The 12418-nt window shown below is 56.7% G+C and overlaps 1 protein-coding gene and 2 non-coding genes across 3 annotated transcripts in view; all 3 read left to right on the forward strand.

Moving 5' to 3' along the window:
- VAC14 (VAC14 component of PIKFYVE complex) overlaps positions 1–12418 on the forward strand; it is a 59703-nt gene that overhangs the window by 9870 nt on the left and 37415 nt on the right. Inside the window, exons 8-12 of the mRNA XM_086620810.1 lie at positions 499–633; positions 916–1068; positions 3699–3759; positions 11105–11249; positions 11540–11605. Coding sequence (XP_086476936.1) covers positions 499–633; positions 916–1068; positions 3699–3759; positions 11105–11249; positions 11540–11605 — 560 coding nt within the window. The remainder of the gene's footprint in view (positions 1–498; positions 634–915; positions 1069–3698; positions 3760–11104; positions 11250–11539; positions 11606–12418) is intronic.
- Positions 2004–2074, forward strand: TRNAG-GCC (transfer RNA glycine (anticodon GCC)). The gene has a single exon. It is a non-coding gene; the product is annotated as a tRNA-Gly (tRNA).
- Positions 2726–2796, forward strand: TRNAG-GCC (transfer RNA glycine (anticodon GCC)). Its single transcript has one exon. It is a non-coding gene; the product is annotated as a tRNA-Gly (tRNA).

Below are 12418 nucleotides of genomic sequence, written 5' to 3' on the forward strand. Positions count from 1 at the left end.
TCTGAGAGAGCAAAATAGGAATAGACGGAGGCTGCTTGCTCTCCATGAAGCCGATGCCCGAGGAACTGATGCTGTTTAAGCCTAAAATCTGGCCTTGCCCCAGCGGCGCTCCCTTTGTCAGAAAGTGGGAAGGTTAATAAGACCCCAGCTCTAGGAGTGATGCTTGAGCCAGACACACAACTGCTACGGGTGGGATGGAGGAAATATTCTTCTGCATTGGGAAGCTTGACAGAATACTCGTAAACGAGGAAACCTGGAGTACAGATTGAACAGGATTAACTCTGAAACCTAATGATTGTGTTTTAATCTCTACCTCACTGCAGATTCAGGTTTTATCTATCTCCTCTGGGACCAAAGTGTCCCAGACTAGAGTCTCTCTGGACTAGCGACTCTGAATGGGGCAGAGGCAGCTCTCTGCAGGTGGTCCTTGGCCCGAAGAGTTTGCTCAGCTGCCAGTGCTGTCCTTTCCCTCACTTTTGTTTGTCCCGTGTCTTCCAGATGACCTGATCCAGCTGACAGCCATGTGCTGGATGAGGGAGTTCATCCAGCTGGCCGGCCGGGTGATGCTGCCTTACTCCTCAGGGATCCTCACCGCTGTCCTGCCATGTCTCTCCTATGACGATCGCAAGAAGAGTATCCTTGTAGCCCGGAGCTGCTCCCCTTCCTGCTCCAGCAACCCACAGGGAGGCACCTGCTTCCTGTCCCTGGGGCACAGGGCCAGCTGCACAGCTGGAGAGGGCCAGGAGAAGGCCTCCACCAAGAGCTAAAACCCACACTGGCCGTTCGGACGTGAGAGGGGTGGCAGTAGCTGGGCTGGGGCAGCCTTGGTGGGGCTGTGGTGGCTTCTCCATGGCTGGCCAGATGTGGCACCTACCACGTGTGGGACTGCGTGTTCCTTACACTGCCTCCACTCAGACATCAAGGAGGTGGCGAACGTGTGCAACCAGAGCCTGATGAAGCTGGTCATCCCAGAGGACGATGAAATGGATGAGGCCAAGCAGTCGATGACCCTGCTGACAGAGCCCACCTCAGAGGAGTCCCTCTCCAAGCCAGAGGCAGCGTCCAGCGGTGAGTCCTCGTTGGTCTGACCCCTCAGAGGTGTGAGGAAGGTCAAGGGAAGGTCCTCAAGAGAAGTTCTTGAGTTTGTTTGTTGTCCTGGGCGCATGGGACCTCTGTGCTTTCATTGAGCCTTGAAGTCCTGTTTCCCCGATGATCCTCTGCTGAGGCAGAGACGTTTGGTGCTGTCTGCGTAGTGGTGCTGCATTCCCTGGTGAGCATCCCCATCCCCTTGCCACGCTTCGCTTCGACTTAGTCATTAAGCTGACCTAAAAAAGATTGTTTGTAGTTAAATGTTTAGTGTCTTGCTACGTAACACGGGAAGAGAAGAACCCACCTGGCCTGCAGCTACCATCCCCCAAAGGAGAGCTGCGTTAGTCCTGGGAGAGCATCAACGCGGGCATGGAGGATGTCTGTGTTGGGGAAGGGTAGGGAACGGGAAGGAGAAGAATTTTGGGTCCTTTCCAAATTCACGGTGCTCTTGGGACCACCACGCGGGTATTGTCCCAGTCCTAAAATTTCCAGAAGGTTGCAGGTGGGGCGGGAGGCCTGGAAAAGCGTTTGAGTGAGAAGAAACTAAATGGAGAAGGTCCTAGTGGAGCGATGCCTGAAAAGAGCAGCGGCTTTAGCCTTCAGCATCCCTTTGGTGCTCCTGGCCTGGCCTGGCTCAGCGCTACGTCTGGCACAGCTTTGTTGCCCAGACACGTGAAATTCGTGTAACGTTTAAATCACGTGGGCAAATCCGTCGTGTTCCGGGGCTTCACGTTCAGCAGAGCGTAGCGCGTCCGCAAGCGGCTTTTGGGAAATCCTGCCGGGAGAGGGAGCGAGAAGGCGAGAAGTGACGAGCTGAAGGGTTTGATTGTGCGACGGCGGCAGCCAGGCTGAAGATGAGGAGGCAGGGAGCTGCGTGGGGCAGCGGGCAGCTGTGCGGGCAGCTGTGCAGGGCAGCATTGGTGGTTCAGTGGTAGAATTCTCGCCTGCCACGCGGGAGGCCCGGGTTCGATTCCCGGCCAATGCAGCAGCTGTAGCTTTTTGCACCCTGGATGTCCCAGGGGGGAACCTTGCAGGGTGCGGGGGCGCCAGGAGGGATCAGGCACCTCACAGCCCCTGTGTGGGTGCGCAGCCTCCTGCTAGTAACTCCCATGGAGCTGTAGCAGGGAGATGCCAGGGGGCTCGGTGGCAATGAGGGTCTATGGCTCAGGGGTGGCTGGTGTCCCCCTGGCTCCGTGGCAGTGAGGGTCTCTGGCTTGCTGGCCATGAGGGACCTTGGCTCAAGGGCAGTGAAGGGTCGCTGGCCCAGGGCAATGGGGGTTGCTTGGGGCTGGGGGAGGTTGCCACCACCCAGAGGCAGCTGCGTTTGGGTGCTGGGTGAGGGTGGGCTGTCACAGCTGGGCCTCCAGTGTCAACCCAAAGTGTATCTGGGTTGTTCTGTGCCATGGGGCAGGTTGTGCAGCCGCTCTGAGGAGAGCGTGAGCTTTGCTTGGTTGTCTCATCAGAATGTTAACTCTGAAGGCTAATGACAACCCTTCCTGGGCTGTGGTGACGTCTCAGGTGCTCTGATGGCTTGATCCCCAGCATCAGAGCTGTCTGTTGAGGTCCCCTGTCCCTGCTACTCCCACCCCACTGGTTTTGGAGGCGTGGGGCAGAGATGTGGGGCACCCCACATTCAGCATTGGTGGTTCAGTGGTAGAATTCTCGCCTGCCACGCGGGAGGCCCGGGTTCGATTCCCGGCCAATGCAGCAGCGTTTTTTTTTGGAAAAGATGGAAGGGGAAAAATCAAGTGCTGTAGCACAGGAACAAAATGTTTTCTTTTTTTATTCCTTATTTGTCCCCAGAATACCTCCTCTTTTTAAAAATCTATTGCAGATGAGCTTTAAAACATCAACAGAAAGTCGAATCAGTTTAGTCTCCACCCCTTCGGGGTCGGATCGTACCTTGGAGCAGGCAGGGTCTGATACACCTGTGATGTTTCTGCATCCCAAACTCCTTTCGCTTCTCCCTGGTTGTGCTGATGCGGCAGTGCCGCTGTGCATGTGAGCAGATGCAGTTGGCACAAGGGGGCATGAACAGCTGGGTTCATCCCGTTGTGCTTTGGCATCGTGCTTGTAAGACCCAGTTTTGGCATGGAGCAGAGGTTGGAAGGCGCTTTGAGTCGCTTGGCTTCCAAGTGGAGTGGTGGCGTGGGAGAGCTGGCCAGGTGGAGTTATCCTGGGTTGGATTCAGCCTTTCCTGTGCTGCTGTGGTGTCTCTGGGCATTGAAATCTGGACGACGGAAGGCAGCTCTGCAGTTCTGAGCTCCTTCTTCAAGAGTGGTTGAAACCATGAGAAGGATGTGTCTGGGTCTCCATGACAGAGGAGGAGACCCAGTTTGGGGCAGAGGTCCGAAGCTGCCCAGCCTGTGTTTGGCTGGGTAAGTGCAGTCCTTTACCAGCTTCATCCAGAACCCTTCGTGGTGGAGAAGAGCTTCACAAGGAGTGCAGAAAGCTCACTGCAGGCAGAAGGGACCCTCGGGGTCCGCAGACCCTCAAACGATGGCTGGTGATGTCTTCGCAGAAAGTCACGCAGCTCTCCAGCCTCCCAGTCCTGCTGTCTGCCGTCCCTGCCGTCCCACTAACCGCAGCTCCTTTCTCTCTGCCCCCAGGCTGTCTGGATGCGTCCGGCGACTCCAACTACAGCAACAGCAGCGTCTTCACAGTAACCAGGTAGGGTCCGTTCCTTGCTTCAGAAGGGCTTGAGAAGGAGGGAAGGCTTCTCGGGGTACAGCCGACGACTGACAGATGCTGACAGAGCTGTAGGGAAGGACAGACTGGGCTGGGAACAGCTGAGGTCTCCTGGGTCACAGTGGGGTGGATGACTGGGGATGCTCTGGGAGTTGGCTGTTTCCCTCTGATGCGTTTGCACCAAAACTTCTTGACTTTATGGTCAACTGAGATGTTTGCCCCACCAGGAGACCTTGCAAAGACCCCAGGAGAGGTCTGGTGAGGCAGCGAGTGTCTGTGCACTCGGCGTTCTGCACCTCACCTGTCCTCAAGCCCCCATGGTTTGGCACTCCGGCTAAAAGATAGGGAGAAGGTGGATGGTTGACTCAGTTATGGCTCTCCTAGCTTGGCCAGAACAGGAGGCATTGGGTTCCCTCCTGCCTTTGCAGAGGAATGGTGATAGAAGAACAGCGGTGTGCTGGTCTGGGGCTGTCGGAAGAGCTTGGAGAGCGCCGACCCTGCTTCTCAGCGCCCCCGAGCTGCCATCCTGGCAGCCCACCGCAGCACCGAGCCGCAGGGCTGCACCAGGGGCTGTGCCATCCAGGTCTGGCTGCTGGAGAGGTATCTCAGCAGCAGCTGCGGCCAGCCGGTCTCTCTGCCAGCCTCACATGGCATTAACCATGCCCACGCCTGCAGAGAGCAGCCCCGTGCCCAGCACGATCCCTCCCGATGTCTCATCTCAATCACCTCTCCTGCAAATACCTCTCTCCCCATCCAGCTGTCAGTGGATCTGGGGGCAGATCTGCTCTTACAATGCATCTTTCCTTTCCTCCTGCTCCCTATAGTCCTTTTCCTCAGAGGTCGTGATTTCCGACACTTTTATTGTGCCGATGCCTATATTTATTCACCGTCGTGGTCCCCAAAATAGGATGTGTTGCTCTAGGTGCATCCCGCCAGCCAGGCTGGCACGTGATACCCATGGTTGATGGTCTGGACCCCTCTGTTCCTTTTTTGCTCTCCTGCAAAGCTCAGCATCTCCCTCCTCTTGATTTTTTCCTTCTCTTGAAAGGATGGATCTTTTCATTTGCGCCTCAGTTCCCTTTTATGACTGTTAAATGGTTTCCCCAACTTTTCCATCACCGCTGCGTCCTGGCCCTGCTCAGCCACTGACGTTCCAAAGGGACGTAAGTGAGTGTGCGTGGGGCTGAAATGGGGAAGGGGAAGGAAAAGGAGAGGTGGTGAGTCCAGGGGGACAAGGGATAACTGCCAGCAATGGAAAGAAACTCTTCGTGTTATCGCTAAATGAGACAATTCTCCCTTTCATCTAATCACTGTGCTTCAGTTATGATGTCTGCGGCTTTATGTACCTCTGATTTAGGGACATGGTTGAGCGGGGACGTGGCAGCATTAGGTTTATGGTTGGACTCAATGATCTTCAAGGTCCCTTCCAACCTAAAAAATTCTAAGATTCTCTCCCCAAGCGCCAGGGAAAACCACCCAGGATAGCAGGTGAGAGCCTTCGCCTCTCTGAGACGCCTGATTTTATGGAGGGGCCTGTCCTTGAGCCCTCCTAAGCCCTTTTAGTCCCAAGATACCAGGCTTCATCCTGGGGTTTACCTGCCCTGAAGCCCGTCTCCCCCTCCTGGGTGACCTCTCCGCTGGCCCAGCCTTGGGACCTGGAAGATTTTCGCCGGGGGACCAGCACGGGACTTGGGGGGCCATGGGTGGCTGGCAGGAGTCCTGGCCACCTGCCCGGAGCTGTGTCTGTTGCTCAGGCCGTCTGGCTCAGCCCTGGAGGCGGAGGAAGGCGAGAGCTGGCACACCATGGCTGGCTGCAGCCGTAATTCCCAGCGGGGAGCGGACAGCTGCCTGCGTGCCGAATGCCCACTGGGTGTCAAGGCAGGACCACGGGAAACCCTCGCGTTGCTCTGGAAAGCTGGAGAGCCGGCAGACGGAGGAAGTCGCAGCTGCCTTTTAAGATGAAGTCACCCTTTTGCTTGTGTTTTTGTTCGTTCCACCCCGCTGCTTCCCCCCGCCAGCGAGTGATGGAGCGTGGCCCGGCGCCAGCATCCAGCTCTCACGCCCCCTTCTCCTGCCCTCCCCGGCACGGACATCCGCAGAGGGATGACACCGCGGCGGCGGCGAAAGGAGGAGGACCACGGGCAGCAGGGGCGGAGGAACTCACAGCCCCCGGCATCTGCAGAGGGACGTCTTCTTCCGCGGAGATGCCATCCAAGAAGATGACGAGGTCTGAATGCTGGATAGAGGGATGCCGGGCACGTTCCCGTGGCCACAAACTGACATGCACACGCAGCCCCCATCGCCCCACTCCGCTCCTAAAACGATCCAAAATGCTTCCAGGGTAACTGCCAGCTTCCCGGTGGCATTCACTAGGGAATGGGGACCGTGGCCATGCCTGCTGGGAGAGCCTGGCTGCGCAGGGCTGGAGGGGCTGCGGGGCTCCCTGTGCCTGTGCGGGTCCCCACTTCCAGCTTCTGCCAACAACTGCCATCAGAAGCGGACCAGAACCATATTTCAGAGGCCCAGCTCAGGAAGGGGAGGTGGCAGTGGGCAGCTGGAGCAGAGCCCAGGCTTCCGTCCGTCCATCAGAGATGCGGATGTCTGTCCTGCGTGGCTGGACCAAAACACCTGGGAAGGGCCTTTTAGGCTCTTTGTAACCACATTGGTGTTTCAATACAAGACCTGGATGGTTTGAGAGAACTTCCTAAGTGTGGTGCCAGGCCAGCCGGCGCTCGGCACAGCTGCCTGGGTAGGGTGCACGGCAGTCGGACGAGGGTGGTGGGACTGTGATCCCTCACCAAACTGGGTAAGAGACACGGGGGCTCCAGAAGAGCCTTTGTGGTCCTTCCTGGTGCAAGGAAGGCTTCTTGTTTTGGGTGGTGTTCAGCAACACACAGACACGTTGCTCTGCAGATAGGGCAGACAGCTGCCACGTGGCTGGAGTGCCCAAGGCTGTGTTTAAATCGGGCTTTTAAAGGTGGTAGTTAGGGCTTAGTACAAAGCCCAAATTGCTGCTGCGTGTCTCATGCTGGAAGTCACCATAGCCCGGTGTTCAGAGCCTGGTGCGCTTTGGGGTGCAACTGGGGAGCTCATTGAGGTGATGGACACTTGGGTGGAGGGATGGTGCTGGGTGCCCTGTGGCACCCAGGGGACGGTTGGCTTGCTTTGAGCTCCTGCGCCAAGCCTGCCTGGGAGTCCCGTTCTCCAGCAGCTTGTCTGGTGGAGTCTGCCTTGCTGCAGCTTTTGGGTCCAGGGTGTCCTCTTGAGGAGGCTCCTCCTGCCCAGCCTGGAGCAAGGAAGTGGGTTCCCTTCACCTTTCTCACTGCACTGGTGGGTGGATGAGCTGGAGGGGGACCTCGGGCACGCTGCCCCAGCCCTCCTCACGGTGACCTACAGCTCGTTGGATGCCGCTGCCTTAGACCTTTGCCTCGTCGCTTCCCGGGAAGATGAGCTGGTGCCGCGGGCGCTTCCAGTGCTCCGAAACCGCAGTGAGCAGAAGGAAGCCAAGAGCGGGGAAATGAGAGCGATGGAGGACGAGAAAGTGACAGCTTGTGGGACCGATGGCAGAGAGGAGCTATTTACCTCCTGGCCGCTGGCGCGAGCCCGTCGAGCGGCACAGCTGCCAGCCCGTATGGGAGCTGCCCTTGTGACTTGGACCACAATGAAAGGACCTGGATATTTCCACCCTTGGCAAGGCAGCTTAAAGCCTAGAGCCTGGCCTGGACCTTAACCTTGTCTGAAAACGGGGTCAGGAAAGCAGCTGGGCCAGGCAGGAGGCCAGGAGGGAGATGACAGCTCAGAGGTTGGCAGAGAAAAGGCGGCTGCTGGGGAGGGAGATGGCAGAAGCCCTTGAAGAACAGGGAGAACTGAGAAAATGAGTCAACAAGGTGAAAAATATTGCTGTGGGTTGAACACTGTTGGAAAGCGAGCCGTTTTCCTGTGCTGGAGGATGCTTTCTGAGAAAGGGAAGATGTGCTGGGGGCTGGGTCTCCTGCCTCACCACTCAGCTTGAGCCAAAAGTACCAGTATGCAGAGGCAAGAGCCTGGTACAGCTCCCATTACCGCTCAGTTCCCCCTGAAAACGTGGTTCTCGCCATCACGGAGGTGGCACCAGGGCCGCGCTCGTCCTCCGGAGAAGAATCTGGGGTAGTGGGTTAGATGGAAACGATCGCATCTGACATCTGCCCGGCTGCAGATGCCGGCGCTGGGAGGCGGCGCGGCAGGCCCGGAGGATCGCATTAGCACAGTGCCGTTACCGCCGCTCCCGCGCCGCGCTGCCGGGGGATTAGAGCGAGCCGGGGCGAGCTGCCGAGCCCACTTCGGAGCCACAGCCACGGCAGCACTCCCGAGGAGCCCTCCCGGGAAGGGGTTTTCACGAGTGATTTTGGCACAAACCGGGCTGGAAACGCGCATTACCCTGAGGGTTTGGGGTTTTTTTCTTCCCATCCTGCGCCAGGCGATGCGTGTTTTGGCACGGAGATGTATTTAGGTCGAGGATTCGTGCTCCTTTTCCATCGGGAGCCCCGTGCCGGGGGGACAGCAGGCTGCGCCGCTGCAGCCAGAGATGGTTTTGCAGGAAAAGCTCCCTTGGGTGTCCCCTCTCTCAAACTCCTCGTGCTCCGGGTCCTTCCTTCCCTGCTGTTCCGCGCATCCGAGCGGTGGGCCCTCGGCCGTTGTTTGCAACATCAAAGCGCGACTTATTCCAACCGGGAACGCAATTGGCAGCCCCTGGCACCGGCTACGTGCGGCAGATCGAGCGGTGAGGTACCCGCAGGGCTGTCGGGGCCGCAGCCGCCTCCTCTCGCCCTTAACGACGTGTGTCCTAGGGAAGATCAAATCCTATTAAGCTGCAGCTCTACTTGCGAATTATACCGTGAGAAATCTGCCCCTGGGGATTTCTTATCAACCGAGATGCAGAGCAGCTCCGCGCGCGCCGGAAAAATCGGCGAGAGTCTGGTCCAGCCTTGAATAATTCAGTAGCTTGGGTAGGACAGGAGTGATGTAGCTCTTCAGTGCAGCAACCTCTTGGAGGTCTGCTTCAACTGTCTCAAGTCCCACCATCTCAAGTCCAACCATCTCAAGTCCCACCATCTCTCCTTAACCTGGTCTCCTGTGACAGGTACCTCCCACCTCCGTGCTGTCGAGGAGGTGGGAAACCATCAGATGGACTTTAGGATCACAAACAGGACAAAAAAAACCCCACTGTAACGTGACCTCTTCTGCGTTGGGGTCTCCTGTCCCAGTGCAGGTCCCAGCTGTTTGGAGGAAAACTGGGAAGTTGTTCACCACGGTAAGAGCTAACGGTCTGCAGCTGTCGGTGTTAAAAAAGAGGCAAAAATCGGCAAAATCGGGAGCTGTCCTCATCTTTTGGGTGGCTTTGGGAAACAAGATGATGTTCTCAAGGCAGCTTTGTAGCAGAGAGTTGGGTCCTCAAACCACTGCCAGCCAGGGCACCATCTGCAGTCCTCGACACGCGTCTGCTGGGATCAGCAGAGCCTGGATGTCCTCGCCTGGATGTCCTCACCTGGCTGGGTGACCTCAGCTAGCAAAGTGTGGGGACACGTGGGTTGATGTTCTCTGGAGGTGTTTTGAACCAGTAAAACTTGAATTGAAGTTTAAATGCATTTTATGGATCGCTGGGCTTTGAACTCCAGAACTTTGACCAGTTTCTCAATATAGCCATGGTGCTGGAGTCATCTAGGGCGGCATCTTATCATGTGCAGGTACCAGCTGTTTTGGGAAGGTGGTAAACCTTAAAGCCTGGAAGGTTTCTGTTGTTTCCAGAGCAAGTTTTTAGTGCGCTGCTGTGTCTCTCGTTGTGCTTCCCCATCTCATAACACCAGTCAGGAGCTACCTACACCACATGGACAAACCCAGCTGTGCCCAGCCATGACCCTGCAAGCCTGGAGCTTGCTTCCTGGCTCTCGTAACTCTTGAAGACATGATGTGATAGTTTGATGTGTGGGGGGGTGTTCTGGTGGCAGGGGAGGGGATTTGCTCCCTGTGCCACCAGATCTGAGTCCCATCCCCCCCGGGGGAGGTTGAGCCAAGGCGGCGCCTCTGCGAATTGCCCTATTTAAGTTGAGACAAAGGGGCGGGAAGGGGCTTTTTTTGCTCAGGAGCGAGGAGAGAGCAGGAGGGCGCTGCCCTCGCTCCCGGCTCCCGGCCGGGCGGCCGCTCGGGCCCGGGCCGGCGCCATGTGCTCAAGATGGCGCCGGGGGAGCCGCATGGGGGACTCGGTAAGCGCCCCACTCCCGGGGTGCCCGCCGGGCCGAGCTCCCCCAGAGAGGATTAATATCTAAGAGAAGACAACCACAACGACCGGGTCAGCAAAGATGGAGCAGGAGGAGGTGTGCTGGAGCTGAGGCTTCCCTTGCAAATCGGTGTGAGATGGCAGGCGGCCCCCCTGCAGCCAGGGTGTACTCGGCGGAGCAGCGACCCACTCGTGGCCCGTGGAGAAACCCACGTCGGGAAGGAGATGCCTGAGCCCAGGAGAGGTCGTGGAGCAGGGGATGCGCGACCAGGTACTGTTGATAATGGGGCATGGAATGCACGACGAGGTCGTGGAGGCATCTGGAGACCGTGGGACGACCCACGCCGACGCGAGTGGCAGCAGCTCCCTAAGAGGCCGAGACTGGTAAAGCCCGAACTGGTGCGATCCATGGGGAGGATTGCAATCCTGCGGGCAGGACTTACTTTGGAAAAGTTTGGGGACTTTTTCTTTGTGAGTAGGGGATCCACCGAAGCAAGGGAAAAATGGTGTAAAGACTCCTCCTCCTTTTAAGAAAAGGAGCGGCAGTGAACAACATGGACGGACTGACCTGCACTTCCCATTCCTGTCCCCCTGCGCCGCCGGGGGGGGGGGGTTTGAGCCAGGAACGAAAGGAAACGGGGTGGGGAGGTTGTTGTGTTTAAGATCTGGCCTTGTTTTCTCTTTTTTCTCCTCTCAAGTAACCGGTTTTTTCGTTCCCCTATGTCTCTTGTTTAGTAACTGTTAATAAATTGTTTTGTTTTTATGAAGAAAGCCTGAGTCATGTTTTGCCCGAGACCATGGTTGGTGGGTGCTCCCTTTCGGTTCTTGTCTCGACCCTCAGTCCAAAAAACCACGACACATGAGCACAGTTGTTGGCTTTGCCATGAGCAGATCTGGACGTACAGAATAACAAATGCGGGTGGCCAGGCTGAGCAGGGCAGGAGCAGGCCAAGGGGACAGTTGAGGTTTCTCAGGGTTTTGATGTGGCCTCTGGTGCGTTGTAGACCTCCCCACCCATGGGAAGAGTGAATTGGACGTTAGAGCACTGAACCAGCCTCTCTCCTTTCTGTGCAGCTCTGAGAGGATCCAGGTGACGCTGAACCTGGATGGAATCGTTCAGGTGCTGGACTGCCACCTTCATGACACGTCCATTGGGATGATGACCAGAATTGCAGTCCTGAAGTGGCTCTACCACTTGTACATCAAGACTCCTCGTAAGGTAGGTCAGCGACACGGCACGCAAGCCTGCCGCTTCCTTCATGGGACTGAGCTCATCTGCTTCTTCCCTTCAAACTGGCTGTAATTACCTTGGCAGCATTGCAACCAGGTGTCCACCTGCCTTTTCTGAGGAGGCTTTGGCTGCTGCACACCCAGTAGCTTAATGGAGAAGAGCTCTCCAGTTCAAGTGAAAACTGCTGGTGAAGCTTTCAGCAGCCTCCCCCTGGGTGAGGGACCCCATGGGTTGACTAGGCCTGGTAGGACTGACATCGTCCATCTTTCTGGTTCTAGATGTTCCGACACACCGACAGCCTCTTCCCCATCTTGCTGCGGACCCTCTCAGACGAGTCGGACGAGGTAAGTGCTGCGGCTGCTGCAGAACTCCTCCCAAAAGCTCACTGTCTCCACATCTAGCTGGGCTTTGGGTTTTTTGGGTTGAACCGAGGGGTTTTGTGAGGCTTGGCCAGTGCTGGCACTGGGGAGTTTAACCCCGTTGGCTAAACCGAAGAAGACCCAACGCAGAGCGTGCAGGTGATCCCCGGGCTGAAAGCCCAGCCATTGCAGTTAGGCTGGTGTGTTTGGGACCCTCTGTCCATAAAAACCTTCTCCTCCACCTCCAACAGTTGATCCTTCAAAGCCAACTCCTAAAAAATCCATTTTACTTACTGGGGAAGACAACTGGGGCATCAGGTCCCGGGGCTGGTGTCTTCTCCAGGGGGTTGAGTCACGGTCAGATCCTGGGTGAGTGGGAACTCGGGAGTGTTGTGACGGCTCCGTAGAGATGCAACGGGGGATGGTGTCCAGCAAAAATCCGTTTTCCATACCCCACCACTCGCTGTGCAGACCTTTCCCAGAGTCCCCCCGGCGTCTCGCAGATAGTCTTCTCCAGCTTGGCAGGGGACGGCGGTGAGTCATGTCGCAATTACACCGCGTAGTAATGTTTGAGAAAAGCGGCGGAGAAAGGCCCCTGGTGTGATGCGTTTCCTCCGTGTGACATAACCGGGAATGGCTCAAAAGTAATTTTAAGCCGATTTGTTTAATCCCGTCTTCTATTTATTTAAATGATTGGAGGGTTTGGGTGTTGGGGTTTGGGTTTGGTTTTTTTTTTTTATTTTATTTTAAGGAAATCCATAGATGAGTCAATCCATTAAACGCCGCTGCTCGGCTGGC

The sequence above is a fragment of the Tauraco erythrolophus genome, chromosome 15 (genome assembly GCF_009769465.1).
Source record: "Tauraco erythrolophus isolate bTauEry1 chromosome 15, bTauEry1.pri, whole genome shotgun sequence".
NCBI classification, from domain to species: domain Eukaryota; kingdom Metazoa; phylum Chordata; class Aves; order Musophagiformes; family Musophagidae; genus Tauraco; species Tauraco erythrolophus.